Genomic DNA, 22870 nt, shown 5'->3' with positions numbered 1-22870 from the left:
CATACCAGGAAGCAGTGGCTTGTTGCGCCCTTCGAACTGGAGGGCGGGAATCAGTCATCGTTCAATGCCTGCCATGTAAGGCCTATACCGGCAGAAGCGCCACGGCATTTCTTAGCCATCCCAGGTTCAATCTCCACCCCTGCCCGTTTCGATCTGGATGAGCATCGTACAGGCGTGTGGTCGTGTATCACTACTGGATACCCCAGGCAAGCGGCTTGCACTGCACTGGCTCAATTTCTCATCTACAGCTAGGAGACAAACTGCGCGAGGATGGCTGACTAAGGTCTAAGCTGCATAAACATAAACACCCCTCAATTATTTTGCATTTCTTAGCTGACGCCAGAGGTGGCATTTTATATAGTTGTTTCGGTACTGATCGTATACTGGAGGCACTGGAGTTGTAGGAGTTTTTCACGAGTAAAATTAGAAAGAACGCCATTTCGTCCATAGGGCCCTTCGTCTTCGTCTCCTTCACTAGCAGATTGGCCAGACGCTGACCAATATGCCAGTGAAGTATGATTTTTTTAATATTAAAAAATCATAATTTTTTAATATTAAAATGAAATCTTTTTTTAATGATTTTTTTTATTTATATCGAACATTTTTTAATCAAAACTATCACTTTTTTTTTACCTTATATATATCATAGCAGACTCATCTTTTGGCGTGCTTTGATAACTGAAAACAGTGCGGAAGTGTGTTTACTGCAACTTTACTTAAGCCTGTGGAGACTCAAGAACTAGCGACCGTTTCGCTCGTGTCCACACCCGTTCTAACCCGTGGTCGTCCTGAGCGCGCGCTAGTTACACCCCCTCACAAGCCATCTTTATTCTCTTCCTTTCGATAAATCGCCACACCATTCCCCCTCTGGGGGGGCCGGAGTTACTTTACTTTTTACTTTTTCAGGTGGCTTTCGTTGGTCACCTCCCAGAGCAGACGCCATGATTGTGGAGTTGTTGCCAGGGGGCATAGTGATGCCGTGTGTCCATTCACTGCACAGCCTGCGTCGACAATAGGGTTTCGTTGGGAGCCGTGGCCTCTGCAAGTAATGCTGGGATGGCCAGGGCAGACGTGCTTCCTTGGCCACGACTCGCCGGTGGGGTGCGGTCGGTGAGACCCTCTGGTTGGGCGATGGCCGCCCATCGTCTTCAGAATGGTCTGTCGTCGCGCTGGAATTCGATGGTTTCTATGTGGACGTAAAGGAACCGTTTGAGTCTTCTTTTTGCTTGTGAGGATATAGAGTTTAATGTGGTGGTTATATTTCGCCGTCGCTAAGTCTGACGTTAGCCAGTTCTGGTGGTAAAGTTATTGCTGGGTGCAGGCGTTTGGGGCAGGCACGGCCGTCAATAGACGCTTTACACACGCGCCAAATTACAGCCGCCATAGCTGACCTTCTCTTGTCTTACCGAGATGCCGAGCAACCGAAACGGTACTTGGCGATCCTCTACAAAGGCCGATGCTTTTGAAAAGGACACAGTTGAATCTAATGTGGCATTAACCTGGCCTGCTATACTAAAGATGAAGTGAAATAGACGAAATAAGAGGAAGCAAAAACTGAAGGTCAGTTATGGCGGCGTCCATGCACAGCTGCTGCAAAGCGTCTATAACATGGGCGGCCTCGTTGTCGGCCAGCCAGCACCAGCGCCCGCTGGCGGTCTTCTCGATCGTGGTGAAGTGCTCCTTGATGATGTTGTTCGCATTAAATGAGTGGGATGCGGTTACGTTCACAGATGTTGGCGTCCTCGGATTCCCCTACATCCTGTTTACGCGACCCCCAACAGGTCAATGACCAACACCTCACTCAGAGCTGTTTTCCGTCAGTTTCAAGCAAATGAAGAGTAGGAGGAGGGGGAGAAGGGGGGGGGGGGGGGGGGGGGGGGCGTAAATATTGCCTTTACTCCGAAAGTGCGAAGCAACAAGAGAAAATGGGAGTCATTGAACTTGAGCTTATTTGCGGGTTAGCCGTCAAGAATTCCTTTTTGTTTTTGCTTACCGCTATGAGTACCACGGTATACAGCGGTGTGTGCGTGCGCGCGCGGGCGCGCGCGCATGTGTGTGTTTGTATTTGCGCGTGGGTGCTTAGGCACGTGTCCGTGTGTATCTGCGTGCGCGCGCGAGTGCGTGTGTAGACACACATATTCTTGTTTTCGTTGCTCGGTTTGTTCGTGGCTTCCTTTCGCGTTTTCCTTGTCTTCCAATCGAACTCCCTTTTGACTCCCCAACGAACTGATAAGAAGAAAGCGCGACCCTTGTATTTGTTTTGATTTTTTTTTTTACAGGAAAACTTTGCTACTTTTTCTTATAGGCTGGACCACTGATCTCTATTTTAGAAGGCTGGATCGCGGACCGGGAGCTCGTCGGTGTCACCACCGGCGGCCATTGCTTGACACCAGGCAATACACGCAAGTCTATGGGAGAAACGCACAAAAGTAAGAATATTGAAGCGTGTACGCTGTACTCGGAGGCGAGTATTTTATAGCGTCCTGCGATCCTTATGTCGGGTGTTTGGAGACCAAATCGCTATTTGTCAAACGTTCGAACGCCGATTAAAAAAAGCAAACCTAACGGAGCACCTACGGCTGAGCTGGCAACCTAGCTCTCGTAGTGGAGTAACCAAAGGAACTTGCCGTCAATGTCACCGTCCTCGGGGAAGCCCAAAAATTGATGAATAACAAAGAAGTTCCATCTCGACGGCGGCTTTCCGGGAGAGAGCGAATTCCACGTAGCAAAGTCTTCGAGCTTATCGTCTGCTAAACCCAACTCAACGAAACCGCCACCGACTCGCAACCTAAGATTGAAGGGCGAGGGCAAGACTGGCCGGGGAGGAGGAAGCAGACGGAACGCTAAAGAGCGAAGGAGGTTTCCCCCTCTCTTCTCCAGCATTCCGTCTGCTTCCTCCACCCCGGCACGTCTTACCCTCGCCCTTCGTTCTTATGTTCTCGCCTCATTGAGCTGCACTACAGCGCAGTCATTCTCGACCACAAAATACATATTTATAAGAACGGTGAGGGGCTGTCAGTTTTAACATTTGTACGCAAGCTATTTGACGCGCTTATCGAAAAGCATACAAAGAGTTTCAATGCCGACAACAGCTTAGAAACGGGGAAAACGGAACTTTTCCTCGTTCTTCCCATAGAGTGCCATGCATTGGCTGGTGTCAATCAATGGCCACCGCTGGCGACACTCAGCCACAGCTGCCGAGGCCGCGGTCCGCGATCCAGCCTACTACAATAAAGATCAGTGGGCTGGACGTTTAGGCGCTTAAAATTCCAGTTTTAGTGCATCTAAAAACGGTACAGAACTCTGTAATTGGCTAATTAAGGCCCAATCATTTCTTATAGACAAGAGTGTCTTTGATGCCATTTTGCATCAGTGTAAGCAATTGAAGGGCTGACTGTAAAGCCGTAACATTGTGTACTTACAGTATATTATGTTACATATAGTGTACTACGGCTTCATTCAGCACCCTTATCGCTTACAGAGACAAAACGTGTTGTCCAAGGGCTTGTTACTGAGAACTAATTGCGCTTAAATGGGCCTAACATAGTTGTTTACACCATTTAATTGGCATAAAACTGGATTTTTAGTGCCCCCGCCATCTGACTTCTAATCATCACAGAACTTTATTCTTAATTATTTGATGAAGGTTTACTACAGTGTATGCACAAATAATAATTAAAGAAAAATATCAGACGTATATATATATATGTATATGAGATTATGTTATACGGGCCTGATTTAAATCAAAACAGCAAGAACACGGTGATCAAAATCATGACTTAAATCATAATCTAAATCTTGATTTCAATTATCCGCCCTGGTTACTTGTTTGGAAGCACGTGCAGCGGAAAGCAGCAACCGAAGCGAGCTCGTACTCGCAGTCCTCATTTCGGTACGTGGTCCCAGGCAGCACGCCGACACTGGGCCAGCGTCGGCGGAATATGAAGCACAATATTGGCCCAGTTTCGTGCTCTACACCATGGCCAAGTATCGGGCCAATATCGATTAACTATTGTTCTAAAACTGGACCAGAATCGCCGATATCATTTGAGTTCTGGGCAGAGATGGGCGAATATCGGTTAACATGGCTGCGGCCGCTGCGGTGCCAGTGGTCAGCGGACTTGAGCCAAACCAACATTACTATTAGCGGCGAGATGTTTCGGTGGCGCCCTCGTTTGGTTACCTTTCGTGACGTCATTACCTTGTGAACAACATGTTCGATGGTCTTTGTGATGGGCATGGTGGAAGCCTGAAATCATAGCGCTCTCAAAGCAACACTGCCAACACCGTCGAAATTGAAGTTTTTATATCGCTCTTATTTCAGTCGATGATAATCCTTTGCTGACGTCATAGTCAGCATTCGGCCAATTGCGGTGGGCCGACCACAGCGACGCTTTTGATCGCTCACGTCGCCAATAGGGAGTATTCACTGGCGGCCATATCCGTGTGCGCTGCTGCTGAGCGCGTGCTGACGGCGAGCTTCCGCAGTCTCTTTGGAGCGTGTATTTAGCACCATCAAGATTGCCGGTCTTAGCAGGCTATTGATGTGAGCTCGTTCTGAGCATGCGCTCTAAACATCGCCCTTAAATATGGCGTCCAGTGAATACTAACCGATCAGTTGGGAAACTGCCATAGAGCCAGCTCTGAAAAAGTGGCACCAACCCGTACTTGAGAACCGAGCTAATAGCGATCGCAACGCCGCCATTTCTCCCGCACCGGCCACTCGAGGAAGTGCACGTGACTTCTATTTTGTATTTAATCGGCCATTCTGGCTCCGAAACAGATATGGTGGAAGGGGCTTCAAGGGTGCCACCCCTGACTCCCAAGGGGACGCGCCACATGCCGAAGTCGGGATATGCCTATAGGTCGGGACGCGCTACCTGAAATCACCGCTGAGACGTGGTCGTAGAAAAACAATATTAATTGTGCCGCAAACCGTGTAAACTAAAGATTTTAGAAAACATCACGCGCCCCCTGTTTTGTACTAATCTCCAATAAAAGTTACTACAAAAAGAGTTTTTTTCGTTTGTTGGTATGGAAAAACCCAGTTCCAGACGTTGATAGCACGGCGCGCCCTCGGCACGGCCCGTGGCAACAGCGGTGGCCGCCGCGATTGGCCGGGGTGACTGACCGCGATTCAGTATCGTTTTAGAAACGCTCAAGAATTCCTAATACCGGCCGATATAGCCGGTTCAGACCCAACAAATTACCGGAAAACGGCGCTGGATTCTGTATATCAGCGTGGTGTTGGCCGACCCAAGTGATGTTCCGCCGATATCGGCCGCATCACGGCAACACTGGCCCAATCCTTACGATCCAGTGCCAATATCGGCAATATCAGAATGATATTGGCCAGATTTCTCCGATCCGACGCCAATATTGGCGCAATACTGTGTGCTGCCTGGGGTAACCATGAGGTCTAGAGTCAGGTCCGCGAACTTGCCGCGGACGTACGGATTTGTCCGTAATGACGTCAAGGTCACGTGACCTTGACGTCATCCTGTCAGACCTGGAATATGGGGGGTGGGGGGGGGGGGAGGGTACAAAATCGAAACTTGAAATATCCCCGGAACACTTTGCAATGGGTGAAATATGATCCATGATATCAGTGAATGATAATCGCACGCTAGTATTATGAGCGGTTGGCTATATTTTTCGTTCCAACCGGTGATTCTGGCGAGCCCTTCAAAATCAGACATCAAGGTGGCGCGACGCTTGTTGGGTTATTGATCCGTGACGTCACACTCGCAACGGGCCCATACAAGACCAAGGGTACCGTAATTACGATCGTCGTCACTAGGTGGCGCCAGCATTGTCGTCAACACGTTACAATCCCGCCAAGTGTGAGTACCGGAGGTATGGTGTACTAAAACTGAGGGGTGTGCCGAGCGCCGCTCGCTCACGGACGCCTCCAACGGACACGCCGCGCCGTGGCGCCACTCCTGATGGGCCCGTGGCGTGAGACATTCTAAGGAACTTCGGCCCCCCAACCACCAGGTGGCATCGGAAAATCGTTTTATTCGTTTAAAATTTGCTTTTCTTGAGTGTACAAACGCAAGACGGGTGTCTGGGAGCTGCTGTCTTAAACGTCTACGCAAAGAAATGGGCGCCGAAATTTCGTTTCCGTGCCCCTTCAAGCTGACAGTGCAGTGGGAGCCACGTGTTCGCCGGACCAATCAAGCACCTTCCTTTCACCGTCTGGCCCCGCCCTCCGCGTATGTGTATAGGCGAAAGCTTGAGCACGTGGCGAGTTATAGACGCTTTACACACGCGCCAGAATACAGCCGCCATTGCTGACCTTCTCTTGTTTTACCGAGAAACCGAGCCACTGAAATGGGTGCGGGCGAGCCTCCACAAAGGCCAATGCTGGGGAGAAAGACAGAATAAAATCTAGGATGGCAATGACCTAGCCTGTTATGGTAATAATGAAGTGAAGTAAACGTAATAAGGGGAAACATAAACTGAAGGTCAGTTATGGCGGCGCTCATGCACAGCTGCTGCAAAGCGTCTATAGACGTCTGACCGGTCCAACGAGCACGAGGCCTCCACAGTTCTGACAGCTGAAGGGATGAACGGCGTATAGACCAATTTCAGAAGGGCGCCGGCTTCTTGAATGGTCGTCACTTCCAGTATGGCCGAAAACATCGATTTACCGTCGCCACGCCAATAGAAGGCATTTAGAATACAAGCGTAACCGTCACACATACTCGTTTTGCCTCCCCTCTATTTTTTTACTACTACTTCATCGCCCATACCGGATATGCCTATTATTGCTTTTCTTTTTTATCCGTTCTATCAAATCTAACCAAACGCGAATCCGTCATTAAGGTCCGTCAGAAAGAGTTCTGAATTTTTTTTTATTTTCGCACCAATTATACATTACAATCCCTTGTTCATAACCTGCCTAAACCTCTAAACAAATTCATTACAGATGGTGTTGATATTCATTGTGTAACAAAACAAATCCCTGTATGCTTCCTTTGTTTCAGACTTTTACGTAACGCGTTACAAGTAATGGATTACTTGTAGACGTTTACATTTTACTGTAATTTTGTAACGCTTCAATACTTCCTTGAAGGAGTAACTATCCTTGTAATTTAATTACTTTCTTGCTGTAATCAATTACACAACTACCCAATACAATTTTTCTCAATATTGTTTTGTTTTTTTTTGGAGGGGGGACGGAGGGGGGAGAGGTTAAATGTGCTGGAGTCACTCAACTCTAAACAACGGTGAATCTTTTTTTTTTTTTTTTTTTTTTTTTCAAAACCTCTAAACACGGGACCTAGAGATTAGTAGGCAGCTTCACTATGCTTCGTTTCCTGTATGCCTTTTTTGGTACACCGGAGACTACGTCTGGGTGTGAAAAAAGACCTTATCCAGCCTCTTGTGAGTAATGTATTTAAACAGCGCTCTTTTTTATTTTATCTTTTTTTACGAGAAGGATTGGGTGTGTCAGCGTCACTCTCTCAGCTCTAAGTAAAAACGGTGAAGGTTTGCTTTCATTTTTTTTTTTCGGAACAACTGAGCGCGAGACCCCCAGGATTATGCTACCGTAATAAAAAAAAGTTGAAGGAAAAGTAACGTGGGAAGTAATCGATTGCTTTAGAGTAATTTTTTGATTACTTTTTGAGGCTGTAATTTTAATTGTAATCGGTTACTTTTTTACAGTGGAGTAATTGCAATTGTAATCGGTTACTTTTTTCAGTAATGTATACAAGTCTGCTTCGTTTAAATACATATTCTTGTGTACCTTTGCTTTCATTTATAAACGATGTCATGTACCTACAAGGGCACCTTACCCTGTCAAGTCTCCTGATGGAGGCTTTTTTGTCCGGTGCCCTCGGCACCAATGTGGCAGAAATAAATTCAATTCAATTCAGGTGACTGGCGACGAGAGTACAAGGAAAAGGTACCTATAGATGCATTGCAGCAGCTGTGCATAAACGCCGCCATAACTGACTTTCAGGTTTTGTTTCCTCTTGTTAGAAATAAGCTAAAATAAAACTTATTCGGGAAAATATACGCGGTCTTGACAACTGGGCTTTTGGTAATTAAAAAAAAATAAATATGAGTTTAACACAGCCGGATGTACAAATTTAGGTTAGATGACGAAAGCTATGGTGGTCGCGTACAACCATCGCACAACGCTCTAGCTCTGAGTCCCGCAGGTCCCACTTGGGTAGTAATTAAATTACTGTAATTTAACTACTTTCCTGGTAATTTGTAATAGTAATTAATTACTTTCAGCTAAAAGGAAATATAATTGCAATATGATTACTTTCTAGCGTCAGTAATTGCAAAATTTCAGGCACAATTACAATTACTTTTGCAAGATTTTGCGTCGCAGGCGCTTTTCTCCCCCCCCCCCCCTCCCCCCCTCTACCACGGGGACAACAGTACAGCCAAAGCGACAGGGGAGAGAGTGTATTCCAACCTGCTCAAAAGGAGGAAAAGGAGAAATAGGGAAGAGGCGCTGGGATTGAACGGGATTAACGGTTTTGTAGACTGTAAAACGATTTCATGAAAACTTTGAGAAATAATTTGATAGATGAGGGCTATATTTGCGTCCGTTTTTGTTCCTGTCGTAGTTGAATCTGGCTCGTCGTCTCGTTCGCTTCCTGTTGCTCGTGTTTCTAGGGGTCTTTCTTATTTCTCATTCCCATCCGGGGGCATCGGGGGTTGAAGCAGAGCTGGTTAGGAGTCTGTCGAGGTTTGAGGTTTTCCTTTCGGGTCCCTCCTTGCCACTAGCACATTCGCTTACATATTTTAGTCAAGGTTGGGGATTTTTATTGTCCATGAAATTATTCTCTTATCTTTATGAATATTTCACGTCCTTCTTCTCTAGCCCGTATGTTGGTGCCACTAACAGTAAGTTGTGCTACTCTAACATCGAGGCGAAGAAGCAGCAGATCTTGTTAACCCGACTCCCGCCGCCTTACTTTCAACCGTTGTTGCTACACTGCTCTTCCCTCTTCCGATCCTCGTCTCCCTTTTTGTATAATTTTTATTCCTTACTGGTTCGACGAGATTTTGAAACTTTACAAACCGCGGCTTTAGACTGTCGGGGGTTTGTTTGTTACTTTTTTTTTTCTTTTCGTCGAAACCTTTCTTTCTTTATTTTTTTTTTTTTATAGAGGGCTTTTCACGCACGTGCGTGGCTCGTAGCGAACCGGCGTTCTCAGCTTTTGAAGCCGCACCAATATTCCCGCTACATTTACCGGGGAAATTTTTACGCAAAATTTGGCAGAAAAAAAATTCCCACTAAATTTATCTTAGTGACGTCACGTGTGACGTCACGAGGGTAAAATTTTCCCGCTAAGTTTAGCGAAAACTTTTTCCCGCCATATTTAGCCAGGAAGGAAGAGAGGCATATTCTCCCCTTCGTACCATCACCTCCTGCTACTCAAAAACTGCGTTCTAATTCGGTGTTACAGAAAATTGTAAACGCCTTTAATTTTTTTCTTGCTACTAATCAATATTCCTTAAGGAAAGAGAACGCGAACCTAAACATCAAAATAAAAACAAGAAATTGACGGCTGTCGGCGCTTTTGTTGTGGTGTGACGAGATGCGGAGGCGCACAGGGGCGAAGCCGCGAAGGGTGCGACACTAATAAGGCGCCGGTCGCCAGTTGCCAAGTGCCTTGGACGCTGTTTGAAGAAATTCCTTTTTGTGTGTTCGTTTCCTAAAAACAGCAAATCGCCCTTTGTATTTTTTGTCGTCTTTTTTTTATTAATCGTCTTTTGATTGGCCTTCCCTGGCTTTTTCCTCTTCAATTCAATCTTTTGAGCAAGTAGTTCGGGCGTGCGGCGTGGGTAGTTTGCCATTTCGATCTGAAGGAGCATCGTACTGGCGTGGTCGTGTATCAGTAGTGCGTGAGGCCGTAAAGACCCCGGGCTAGCAATTTTACTATACTGGCTGAATTTTTCATCTACCCTGGGTAACAACTCTCACCGTGCGTACTGGCTGATTGACGTAACATGCGAGTGCTGTACTTTCGTAGCTTCCAAGCACCTGCATAACCGCATAATTTTCATAAAACGGTCTTAGCGTTAAGAAGTCAAGACCAGAAAAAGAAATTAGGCCCATATTTGTTTTGCCGTCCTCGCTTTTCTTGTTAACGACTGGGAGGTGTGGATATTTTTTTAAGAACCGGTTTGAACTGGTTCGCGCTTGGAGGAACCGGTAACCGAAACGTTATTTCAAAAGGATTACTGAACCTGCAGAACCGAACCTGAACAAAATGCAAAGCTACTGAATTAGAACCCGAACCGAACCAGAATACTGACCGGTTTGACTCCCTTCTTTTAAGTTGGAGCCCAGCCGATCTTCTACTGTTTGCGTGGAACAAAAATAAAGAATTGAAATGAATATGTTAAGAAATCACAAGAATCGCTCAGCAAACGTAAGAGTTTACGTTCTAGGGCAGGTTCCATAATATGGTGTACAGTCGCTTGTGCAGGCGCCGTGTACCAATTGCACTTTGTCAGCGGTTTTCTGTTGTAACCGCAGTCATTGGGGGCAGGTATACGCGGTGTCGCTCCTAACAGCGTACTTGCGGTGCTGTTGCGCAAGTACTCGAAGCAGAAAGCAAGCTAGCTTCTTGCGCCATGCACAAACCAGACCTTTTTAGGGCCTTATCAAGCAGACAACACGCTAACCATGTATCCGGGGGGGGGGGGGGGGGGGGGGGGGGGAAGGGGGGGGGGGGGGGTATAAGGTCTGCTTGCGAAGAAAATCGGTGCATGGTTTTCATTTTTAGCGTTTGTTACGACTCGCGAACTTTTTACGCTCGATCGCGCGATCGATATCAGCAGTTACACCGAGTTCCACGAAGCGCTTTACGCGACCGCCCTTCGGCGTAGTAGAATGAGGGCATTGAGGAAGCTTTTTTATACATTTTCAGACGTCCCCGCGTTTGATGTCAGCGGCTTTAGTTTGCTTTTTTTCAGTAACACATTGTGGTTGTCCCTGGCTCTTTTTTCACGTTTAGGAATGAGATGAATGGAATTGTGAAGTTCAGCCATTCCAGGGGTGGGAATGGGCTCAGTGTCTCCATTCCAAGGAGTCGAAAGGAATCGAATTGTCGGAAAGTTTAATTCCCCGGAATGGAATTCCGCAGCATTGGTGCATATGCCCGTTGGCGGCTTCACAAATCTGCGCCCACCGTTCAGACGCTAGCTCCGTGGTATTGTTCAATCTCGGTTTGTGTCTCGCGGGGTCGTACCTCGAGTTGTCGCGGTCTGCCTTTTTTCTTGTATCCAGAAAGAGTTTGAAGGATGCGGTTCCACAGTGTGAGCAAGTGCCTTTCCGGCTCTAGATGGTCTGGTGGCACGTGTAGAATTTTAGTGACTGTCTGTTTAGCCGCATGAAGTTGTTGAATGAGGTTATCATGTCTGCGTTTGGGGGCGTAATGCTGAGAATGCCCCGGTATCTGTCTTAGTGCGAAACGTAGGCTGGTCGCGCATTACGGTCCTTGCGGCTGGTGGCATTCCAACTTTTCCGAATTGTGATGCTTATGGGAGAATGGTCGCTGCCAGGGCGCTCGTCTAGTACCATAGATTGGCATATTCGGGTACTGGTTGCCCATATTAGGTCAAGAGTCCCATTCGCTTGTCGGGGAGATCTGACCAAAGTGAGTATGTGATTGTGGTGTGTTTAGGAGCTGCAGGCCGTAAGCAGTTGAGCCCTCCATGATTCCTTTGCCCCATGAAGTGCATGTAGTGTAATTCCAGGCGGAATGCCTGGATTTGAAATACCCACAAAGTAGGATTTGGTCTTCGGGGTGTATATTTTTTAAGTGTTCTACGAAGCTAAGATCCACCTCGACCCGACTTTCTTGTGGCGGGTGTTTTCTGGCGCGACGTTTATCGATCATATCAATACGGTGCGGCGTGGGCTGAAATCCACCCTGCGTCCAGTATCTCTAGTGGTGCTGCTGCACCAAGGTTTAGTGCCTGGCTATACGTGGGAGTGCTACTTGGAACGTAGAGAGTTGTCTTGCTGGGTTCTGCCGGATCTGAATGTGGTGCATACCCGCCATAGCCCGGGAGTGGAACTAAAGGACGACTGACCTCTTGTAGGGCGAGTAAAGCGGGTGCCCTGTCGGCGTTTGCCAGTTGAAAGTCGGCTATAATTTCGACTTCTGTACGACAGTTTCGCTGAACCACGATGGAGCAGGCAATGAGGCGTCCTTGATCGGGTGCGGCACGACTAAATACCGCTGGAGACATTCATTGTTGGGAACCTGCAATGCAAAGGACGATGATGTCGCTGGTGTAATTGCTGAGGTGGTGGCAGGTGCTGACAGGTTCGAGCTGCCAAAGGGAATAATGCCAGAGAGCGTAAGCTTCGTCTTTATAGTGTGTACGCAGTACATGTCGATAGCTTTGGTTTCTAGTTGGTTGTACCTCCTGAAAGATACTTCGCTCCTGCTGCAATTGGATTTCTTTCTGAACAGAAAAACTAAATCTGATGCAGAGAAAAAAAGGTAAGTCTGAGAAGAACGTGTAACCTGTGCGACTTGTAAGCAAAAACAAAATTCTCCGAGGGGGATTGCTCTTCAATAAAGACAGCAGTTGAAACAGGGTAGCTTGCTGGTCTGGTTGGTTGAACGACAACGAAAAACAGTGAAAAAAAAAAAGACGGGACGCATAGTAGAAGGCGGACGGACAACGTATGTCCTGTGTCCGTCTTACTTTGTTTCGCGTCTTGTTTGCGCGGTTTTTCACAATGTCGTGCAGCAGTTGAAATTGCTCCATTTTTCTTCCCAGTCTTGGTGTTTATTTTCATACAGTGCAGGCTAACTAAATCAAATTAGTTGGGACATTTTCTGGTCTACAATGTTTGACTGTAAATAGTCAAGAAAAGCTTAGTTTTTTTTTAATTTATGCAAAATAAAAATATATATTTAAATTGGAACAAAAACTAGGCACTTAGATGTTTAAAAAACGTACAGCTGCTGAAAAATACTTAAAAGAGCTTTCAAATTAAAATAAAGAGAGAAGCATCGCATATCAGATCATACTCAAACTTCGCTTTATTAATGCTAATGCGTAAAGTGAAAAGACATTTTTTTTTTTTTTTTTTTGTAACTGCAAAACGAAGCAAAACATTTAAAGAGGCGAGTCTAAGTCACTGACCGCTACCAAACGGCATTTGCGCTTTGAATATAAGCTTCTGCCGTTTGCCCAAGCCACAATTTTTTATTGGGGTCTGAGATGGGATTGAACTTATTTTTTCAAACAACCCAGCAGACAAAAGCAAACGAAGAGTACGATCATTTTGAAGTCGAATAAAGCATCTTTGCTGCGACCGTCAGGCCTCTGCCAACCGTCGGATGGCCGCGTTCCAGAGCCGTTTATACTGAGAGAGTTCGGCCAATGGGCGGAGCTTGTTGCCAGCTAGAACCAGCGCATTTCGCGATAGCACAAAATGGCGTTACTTCTTTGTCTTCTTTATTGCTGAGAAATCGCATAGAGTTCCTATGAGTCAGAGCCCCAAAATGTCGGACGGAAGTAGCCATCCCCCGGTTGTCAGACTACGCTGCGGTGGTTGCCAGGCTGTCAATATCTTCTTAACAGGGCCAAACTATCTAAGTATGAACGGCTCTGCCACGCTCTGCCCCACAGCGCCCTTACCGGCGTGCTTGCACCCTCCCCAGGGATAGCGTAGCGGAGAGGCGAGAAAGGTCTAAAAGAACTCCCTACTGAGAATGGCGAATAATATCGCGTCTATACGCGATAATATTATTGTTAAAAAAAAAAAAAAGACTCCAGCATATTTTTCGCCAAGACCGCGCAGCCATTGGTTGGGCATAATCCAATTCTCATTGGCAGGACAGAAGACGGTCGATTGGTCACTCCAAAGCCGCACCGTGATCTATACATTCAAGGACCTCTGCGAGTGTAGGGTTTTGAAATACCAAACCACATCGATCGGGCGTTTGCAAGGAGGGCCAGGAGAGTTTTGACGTTTAAATGACGAACAGCCCCTGTTCTGAAGAACATGTCAAGCAGCAATGCCTTCCAAGCGTAATTACGCTTGGAAGGCATTGCTGCTTGAAATCTCCTAGAGTCAGGAGCTGAAAACTGAACAGCAGCCGAAACCAAAAACCGACAGGATCCAGTATTTTGTTGCTAACCGTATCTTAAAGGCCCGTTCACACTCTTGCGACTGCTTGCGACCTCTTAAACCTGGGTTCCTTAAAACTTCTTAAACCAGAGAACACACTAACGCCATCTATTGGGAAGCAGTGTAAACTCGGCGGTCCGGCATATTTTTTTTTATTTCTCGCGCAATATCCTTTCTTTTTTGGCTCGAAAGGCTTTTGTCAATGTTATAAACGAGCCTTTCTATGGGTATTACGCACATTTGACCTCGGAAATCCCGCAAAACCTTAGCTTTTGAGAAATGCAGTTCTAGGGTCACCGCATAGATGGCGCCACAATGTCAGTGTGTTCCCTCATTCTAGAAACATTTAAGAAGTTGTAAGAGATCTCGTCTCTCTCAGTCGTACTCGGTCGCAAGAGTGTGAACGGGCCTTAAAACGAAGTCGACATTATATTGGGTAATTTATTTGAAACTAAAACCGAGTCTAGAAAGAACACGAACTTGCAACCGATTTATTAGTGCGTTTCAGAACTATATACAACTAATGACAAACCAAACAAAAATATAAACTCCAAGAGGTTGAGATCAAATGGCAAGTTTATTTTGAAGTGGTGCTCGGAAGATATAGATGCAGACAATGAAAATGTTCGAAAAAGGAAGGGTCATTCAATGGCACATCGATATTTTGTTTTTACTAGAAGAGAGATGAAAAAAAACAAAAAAAAACTCGCTATGCGGTACGCAAGTTCGTCTGCTCCTTTTGCAGGAGCGGTTGTTGTTGCGGCGCCGCGCTCTGATAAGCTCTGGCTTGAAGAATAGTGGGTAGACCTCGAATATGGCTGCCTTGAGGTCTGCCCACTATTCTTTATTCAAAACCAATCAGGGCTCGGCGTTCTGACGTCATCACAACCCCTTGAACAGAAGCAGACGAACTTGGCTCCGCATTGAAGTGCACCGCTTCGCTACGAAGTGGCGTACCCTGCCATAACTCCCCCTGCTGTAAAAGCGGCGGAGTTATGCTGCGCTATATCTTTTTATGAAAGCCATTTGCAAGAGCAGCGAGTGGAGCCTGAAAACGGAGCAGGTCAAGGCAGCCGAATCAGTGGCGAAGCATTTTATATTAAAAAGGCCATGAAACGATTTTTCTACATTTCCCGAAATAGTACTTAGAATCATTTCCTAACGTTCATATATGAATAAACTGGCCTTGGCTTTCCTTTCTAGGCAGTGGTAGTCGCCAAAGATATTCGAGATATGTGAGCATCGGTCATCCCCTCAACTCGGAGCCAGAACAAGTGGTCAAGTGTTATGTTACCTATCCTATGCCGCCAACGTAAATCACAGACGCGCTTGGGTTGGCAAAGTAGAAAATGCGTGCAGAGCCCCAAGGATTGTTAGAGTTCGGCTATGCTCATCACCGCAGTGGTTGGACACGAGCCGCTTACACGAATGTCCGCCGAGGCGTCGATTGTTACGAGCCCAAGTCGAGTACTCACGCAAGTTTAGAGTCCAGTCCACGAGCGCTTGTCCCGATCATACCTTCGTTCTGTCCGTGTCCTTTCGAGCTTTTGTAATTAAGATGTTTACCCAACTAGCCCAACAGTTAATTTTAATCCACCAGCCGCACACCACTGTCATCAGGCGGGTGGTTTCGGTCCCACAATTACGTCATCAAGCTATCCGAAGGCACGACTGAAAGAATCTTCTGAATCAGTGGCGGTCTGCGCGAGCATTTCTTATCACCGAATGAAAAATGCTGAGTCACTGAGCTGTGAACGCATGCGCAGAGTCTGATCTAGCGCATATCAGAGCAACAGCGCACGCTCACAAGGCATTCAGCATCCCGGCAGACAAAGATGGCAGCGCGCACAGTGCGATCTTTGCAAAAGGTCTAGACTTGGGCCAGACTATAGATCAGTACGCCCTTGTAAAATCACGAACATTCCAACCCGATATTGTTTCATATATTGGGCAAAAGGTCAAGCAGAATCTGTAGACAGTGTGGTGACTGCACTAGGATTGCAGTTGTTCATATATTGGGCCCAACTACAACTTACATTGCCACTGGCAGCTGCCTTCCAATCGGAGTCAATTAGAACCCGGCGTTCTGACGTCACCGCAACCCCTGCTTAAGAAGCAGACGAACTTGCGGTCTGCAGTAGGTTCACACGCTTGCTTTGAGACTGTGTGGACGATGGCATTCGGAAGGTCTTAGTTTGATTTCCGAACAATGTTTTGCGTTGGACAACTGGATCGATCATATTCTTAAATATTCCACAAAACATCGATCTTGTAAAGTATGATGCCGTAATTCACCCAAAAGATGCAAATTAATGAAGGATTTGTATTGTAATGGTTGCCACAATCGAAACTTAAAGACCATATGCAAAAGTCTTGATAACTATCATTATCATGTCATGAGAAGCCATCATATTGCTTTTTTCGCATCTTCCAGTTGTGGACGAGACGCCTCTGCATTTAACTCGGGTTTCATGATATAAGGACAATTTATTTGTGCACCCAACGGGTTGCTGTTTAGTTTGGGTTCAAAGAAGAAAAGAAAGTTGAACGAGAAATTCTGGAAACGGAATTGTCAGCAATGAGGTCGCAAGACTCGTCGTCACGCATGCAGTGAACTGGGCCATCCATTGAGACCTATATGTTGCGCTTTTCGAACTCCCACGGCGACTAGGGAGAAGCAAGTGACGTCAACAACGAAAAAAAAGGCAGATTGGATGTTTCTTCTGCGGAAATTCGTCATCATCGACTCTCACTAATCAACATCCAAGCTGCGTTTGCTGCGTTGTTGACGTCACTTCTTCCTTCCTAGTCGCCGTGGGAGTCCAAAAAGCGCAACATAGGTCTGCAGGTCAGTGAACAGTTTTTATCGAATACGTTCCGTGAAACGTTCGTATTGGACTTGCAGCAAATCATATTTTAGTCCCACGACTCTCACTTTTCCGCGACCATGCATTGGGGACTTTCAGCAAACCGTTACCGTGTTCCACGTACCGTACTACCGGAGCCTTTGAGGCATGCTTTTTAGCGCGCGCCCGAGTGATACCGTCACCGTGGGGCGCTTGCTTAAAAGCATGCTTCAAAGGCTCCGGTAGTGTGGTACGCGGAACACGGTAACGGTTCGCTAAACGTCCCTAATCTCTCTCGGGCGAAACCATCGCTACGGGAACCCTCCAATATGGAGGAAATTCGATAATTGATCTGACAACGGTAGGTTGCGCTTCTTTTTGCATGTGGTCTATTCGGTAGTACTGCGCCTGAAACGCGTCTCCGACTGGTGTGTTCACCGCGTCCCAAAAAATGGTCCCTCGAGCGGAAACGGCGTCGGCGTCGGCGTCGCCCTCGGCGTCGCCTTCGGCGCTAGATTTAGCGGGAACATTTCCCCGCTAGATGTAGCGAAAATATTTTCCCGCTACGTCTAGCGGAAAACTTTCTCTGGGGGGTCACGTGACCCCCCTCCCCGAAATCAAAATGACTCCCCCCCCCCCCCCCCCCCCTCAGTACCCCTCCCCACTCCTCCTCAAGAGCTGCGCTCTAATTCGATACAGGGAATTGTAAGCAGCTTTCATTTTTTTTACTTGTTCCTAACTGTTTAATTGTTGATCGTTTTTTGTGTTTTTTTTTATTCATTTTGGATTTGACAACAACGTGGCTGGGGAGGAGGGTAAACGAAAAAGGTTTGCAGTCAGTTATGGTTACCATAACCGTGACCGACCCGTAAATATATATATATATATTTTTTTTTTTTTCTTTTTCGGTTTGAGTTGGTGTTTTTATGGCACACTAACTGGCAGTCGTCTTCCGACGGTCGGGATGGGCCTCAAGACATTGTCTACTTCCCCGAGTCCGTCTGAATAAGAGCGTCTCTGGCCATGTCTCTAAACACCGACGATGGATTGGAAAGGAGCTCTGAAACCGTCCCGTACTCCAGAATTCGGCCGTCGCTCATCACAAGAATCCTGTAAAAAAAAAAAAAAAAAAAAAAGAAAACACATAAGTTAGATGTATTTTAGTTCCACAAATAAAGTCGAGACACACAATGTGGAGCATATTTTTCGCACTGCACTCTATCGCAGGTTAAGAAAAGCCAGACAATCTCCTGAAGTCCTCCACTCTTTCCACTCTATCAGAGCGAAGGCTAGAGAGGAGCCAAGCACACGCTTCCGCTCCGGCGTTCGACCTGCTAATGTGGAAAGAGTGAAGGACTTTGTGGAAGGAGCGTGTCCTGCTCTTCCTTACGTCTAACGTACTACAGTTTCTTTTTATTGATGTCTTAGCATTAGTACCCGCATGGCAGCGAAAAGCTGTCGGCGTCCGTCTGTGGACAGAACAGTGGAAAGAGAAGCGCTCCTCGTAGAGAGGAGGAGAGGAGGACAAAGGCGAGAGGGAGGCCACGTCACGGGGTGGAAGCCAATGAGCGCGCGGCACGGCGAGGGGAGAGGGAGGCGACGTCATGAGGCCGAAGCCAGTGTGCGTGCGGATGCTGGGGCGAGTCTGAACTTGCAGGTGTGGGGAGCGCGTATTCCTTGGTTTGTGCTTCAAAACGGAGTGTCACCCAAGTACTAATCCTGGTCCAAGTAGGCGGCAAAAAATTAAAAGAAGATTCATTGGTATACTCTTAGGGAATGCGCTAGCATGACCCTTGGGGAACGCCGCACACGTCCCCCTTCAAGAAACGCTAACACTGACCCTGTAACGAAGCCAAAGAGAGGCAGAAAAAAAACGGAGGAAGAAAAATAGAAAGCAAAAAGAGAGAAGTAAAGGAATCAGCGTTAGCGTTTTCTAAAGAAAGTTGTGTGCGGCGTTTTCCAAGGGCCATGCTAATGAATTTTCTAAAACCAGGGTTAAACGGCTTATACAGCCTACAGAGGCAGTCTGCATACAGATTCGAACGTCAATCACCGTGAGATTCGTGTTTCAAATGCCGAATGGCAGCGAGTTGAAGGAAAAAACTTGGCAGGCGGCATTCGAACCACCGATATTGCGGTGACTCGTGTTTCCAGACCAGGGTGTAAGATAGACAGGTGGGGAAACGGCCCATAGAAGCCTACCGCAGCGCCGTGACCGGATTGTGTACTCGTCTGCTTGCGGGTACCCGCGATTTGCGACAGATGGCGCTGCGGCGAGAGGAAAAAAATTGGAATCGGATTTGCATGGAACTTTATGGGAGAGTCCGCAAAATAAACCTAGAGCACGACAGTCCTCCATTGAAATCCACGAGAAATCATTTCCGTCAGTTTTGCCGGTCGCCACCGGTCGCCCACCCGGAGTGAGAGTTCGCGGTGCTCCACATAGATGGCGCCATAGAAAAAGAGAAACCCGAGAGGGACACAATCCGGTCGCTCATTTGGCTCTCGTTTCCCCACCTGTCTATCTTACACCCTGTTCCAGACTGTCTTTTGTAGGATGTATGGGCAGTGTGACTCCGGCTTAAGGATCCACCAACGGATGTTTTTTCTCTGCCCAGGCGCTCACTTGTCGTAGTCCAGCACGGTGTGTATACGGTGCGCTATGGTGAGCTGGGTGCAGTGGGCGAACGCTTCTCGGAGCGTGGCCTGGATCAACTGGTCCGTGTCGCCGTCCATCTGCGACGTGGCCTCGTCCAACACCAGGAGCCGGGGCTTGCGCAGCAGGGCTCGGGCCAGGCACACCAGCTGACGCTGACCCACGCTGCAGAGATAAAAAAAAAAAAGTTTATTTTGCTATATTGAGCACACGTATACCAAGGGCTAAAGAAAAAAAAAACACTAGTTTCCAGCTTGACGCGCTCCTGCACACAGAAGACCCGCCCATTACATTGTCGTCAGTGGATCTCCGCCACGCCCAAGCGGTGAAGACGCTGAAGTTAGTGAGAGACGCGCCAAAGCGACAGATGCGTTCGTCTTGGCGTCACCGCGTGCTATAGTGTCGCTCTCATTGTGAGACCCTGCAAGACACGCTGAGAACGACGCTAACGTGAGCTGAGAGGCGCTGCATGGATCGACTAGGGATTACGTATGTGGGTGGGGAAAGGCCTTGCTTTCTATGTGGTATTGGCTCCTGCCCTCTGAAACGCGGGGCAGAGCGGCACAGACACAAACACAAGAAGAGAACGAAATGGCTTATTTAGTATGTAATAGGATATATATATATAACGCACTAAAATTGACAAGATTATTAAAATATATAAAAAAAAGGTGGGTAACAGGGCCGGTCAATTAGCGTGATAGTGACACAACTGACTTTGATCATGATGTAGAAAACTTGAGACTGTGGTAAAAGCAGGAAAACGGAGTCGAAGAAGAAAGACGTGGGAAAAGAATGTCTCAAACTCAGCTACTGCGTTTATTTCCTCAAAGTCTTACATACCGGCAACCACGTTGTACCCCCAGCCTAACCACCGACCACCGACGTTGTGGGTATATAAGACTTTGAGGAAATAAACGCAGTAGCTGAGTTTGAGACGTTCTCTTCCCCTGTCTTTCTTCTACGACCAAGTTTCCCTGCTTTTACCAGAGTCTCGGGTTTTCTACATCATGATCAACATCCACCAACTCGCCTGCGCAAATGGTGGGTTGTGTGACTTGCAAGAGCTTATCTCCCAGAGAAATAGCGCTGAGGACATGTGAGTCGCGTCTGATATTCCTCGGAACTGCCCATGCTCAGAGCATAGTTCCGCAACCCAGTAGAAAAAAAATGTTAGCGCACGCAGAAAGCTATTATTGTAATGGTCCTGTAGTCCAATTCAATAGTCACGTTCTACGTCTTATGCAAAGACCACAAGCGATTCCGCTAATGGGCAAGCCGATTCTCCTATAATCTCAGAGCGAGGAGCGGAAGCCCCCAGTTCGTTGCGGTGTCTCGCTGAAAATAAACGTCCAGTTGTGAGTGAGCGCTTATTTAACAAACGTGTGTGCTTTTTTTTTCTTAATGAATTAGTACCGCTTTCGACGCTTCGGTAAAGTTCTAACATTTTCACGTCCAATACACCCAACTACTCGTTCTTTGCTCTCAAGCTTCCGTCCAAGTTATTTCGATGGCAGCGCCTCCCCACACCGGGTCAGTTCCTCGACTGTTCTTCGCACCTGAAGCTGGATCCGCCATCTCCGGTGTCGAGGAGCAACCCCTTAGGGTCCCTCGCCACGACGTCTTTGAGGTGAGCCTGCTTCAGGGCCGCCCAGATCTCCTGGTCCGTGTGAGACTCCGTCGGGTCCAGGTTTTCACGCAGACTGCCTCGCACCAGGCTTGGGTCCTGTTGTTTTTTGTTGTTGTTTTTTTGTTTTTTTTAGAAGGAAAGGGGCGATAAGGAGTGAAGTAGATCAAACAAGAAGAATCATTTTTTTTTTCTATTTCAATATATTTTAATAGTCTTGGAGCCAAAAGTGAATTGTCACAGCACTAAACCGGCTAAACTGATCACGCATAGAAAGAAAAAAAGCACGAAATCATGGAGCATGTCTATATTTGGTTTTTGTTCAAAATCTTTGCGTCTTTGTAGATCCTATTTTAGTCTAACTATGTACATATAGCTGAGCTGATTTACTCAGGGATGGCAGTAGTTTGGAAGGGCAAGTGACGAAAGACACCCTGGCCGTTTACATTAAATATCTATCCCATCTTGCAGCTCAAAGTTACTAGACACAAAAGCAACATTTTTTTTTTTACGAATTTTACGTTTGGTTTATACAACACTGATTCCGTAGAAGTTGCTTCAGGATATTAGCCAGGGTTGAGAATAAAGATCAATATGGTATAAATCATGATTTAAATCAGACTAATTTTATCGTGACTATTTCTATAAAACCTTCCACCTCGAAAATAAATTAAAAACGTTTTCATTTAACTTTTGCCTATCATTTGGTGCTTTGTCTGTTCGTTTGTTTTGTACTGAAATAAGAAAAATCCTAGGAGCAAGCAAGATTTATCAGGGTCTGAGCACGAACAAAAAGCATTGATCTCTTGAACAAATCGGATCATTGATATTTCTTTCTATCTTCCACTTCCTTCTTTAGTTACGTAACGCGTCCTGTTACGAGCAAATGGAAACGCGAGAGAAAGAAACAAAACTAGAGATCACTAATGTCTTAGTGCGAGCAGATCAGAGGGTGAAAAAAGATAACTAAAAATATACAAGCTCTTTTTGTGCTAGTAGGGTAGATAATTAAACCCTACTTTAAATTAACAAATATATTTTTTCTTCTGCATTGTTATCAATCTGCAATGTTTAAAAATGCATGTAGTAATAAAAGGCCACTATTTTCTGGCTATGGTGATTTAAATCAAAATAATGTGATTTAAATTATATCAATTTAATTTAAATCAAATAAATATAAGTACTCAAATTAAAAAAATATATATATGTTTTTTTTTTTTTTTTTTTGGTAGTGGAGCTGTTTGTTTTCTCGAGAGCTCCTCGAAGACTAGAAGCCTACATTTTATTAAGAGGATTGTAATTGTTTGGTAGCATCAACTACCGCTCATATATACGTCCGAATGGTTCCTAATTGAGTTCTCTTATCGGCACATACTACCTTCGTGGTTTCTTTGAATATTATTTCAATGCATCTATTAGTAGTCAGAAAAGAGTAACGCATATTTTACCCCTCTACATCCTATTGCCCATATTGTCGTGCGTGCAAGGAAAAAAAAAGATAGGGGGAACATACAATACCATATCAACTAGCTTTTATATATTTTCTTAGGTTTCTCTTTTTCTTCAGCTTCAGGCAAGCAGAGCCTCTCTGTAAACTGCTGTTCAGA

The 22870-nt window shown here is 46.2% G+C and overlaps 1 protein-coding gene across 1 annotated transcript in view; it reads right to left on the bottom strand.

Annotated features, from left to right (window-relative positions):
* Nucleotides 1-17685: 17685 nt before the first annotated feature.
* LOC120841451 (ATP-binding cassette sub-family C member 2) overlaps nt 17686-22870 on the bottom strand; it is a 67842-nt gene continuing 62657 nt past the window's right edge. Inside the window, exons 21-23 of the mRNA XM_042286713.1 lie at nt 21196-21362; nt 19607-19801; nt 17686-18090 (exon numbers count right to left, since the gene is read on the bottom strand). Coding sequence (XP_042142647.1) covers nt 17964-18090; nt 19607-19801; nt 21196-21362 — 489 coding nt within the window. The 3' untranslated portion in view covers nt 17686-17963. The remainder of the gene's footprint in view (nt 18091-19606; nt 19802-21195; nt 21363-22870) is intronic.

This window comes from Ixodes scapularis, unplaced genomic scaffold (assembly GCF_016920785.2).
Source record: "Ixodes scapularis isolate PalLabHiFi unplaced genomic scaffold, ASM1692078v2 PGA_scaffold8__174_contigs__length_109621045, whole genome shotgun sequence".
Classification (NCBI taxonomy): Eukaryota; Metazoa; Arthropoda; class Arachnida; order Ixodida; family Ixodidae; genus Ixodes; species Ixodes scapularis.
The sequence above is the reverse complement of the archived record's forward strand: the minus strand, read 5'-3'. Positions and strand labels throughout refer to the sequence as shown.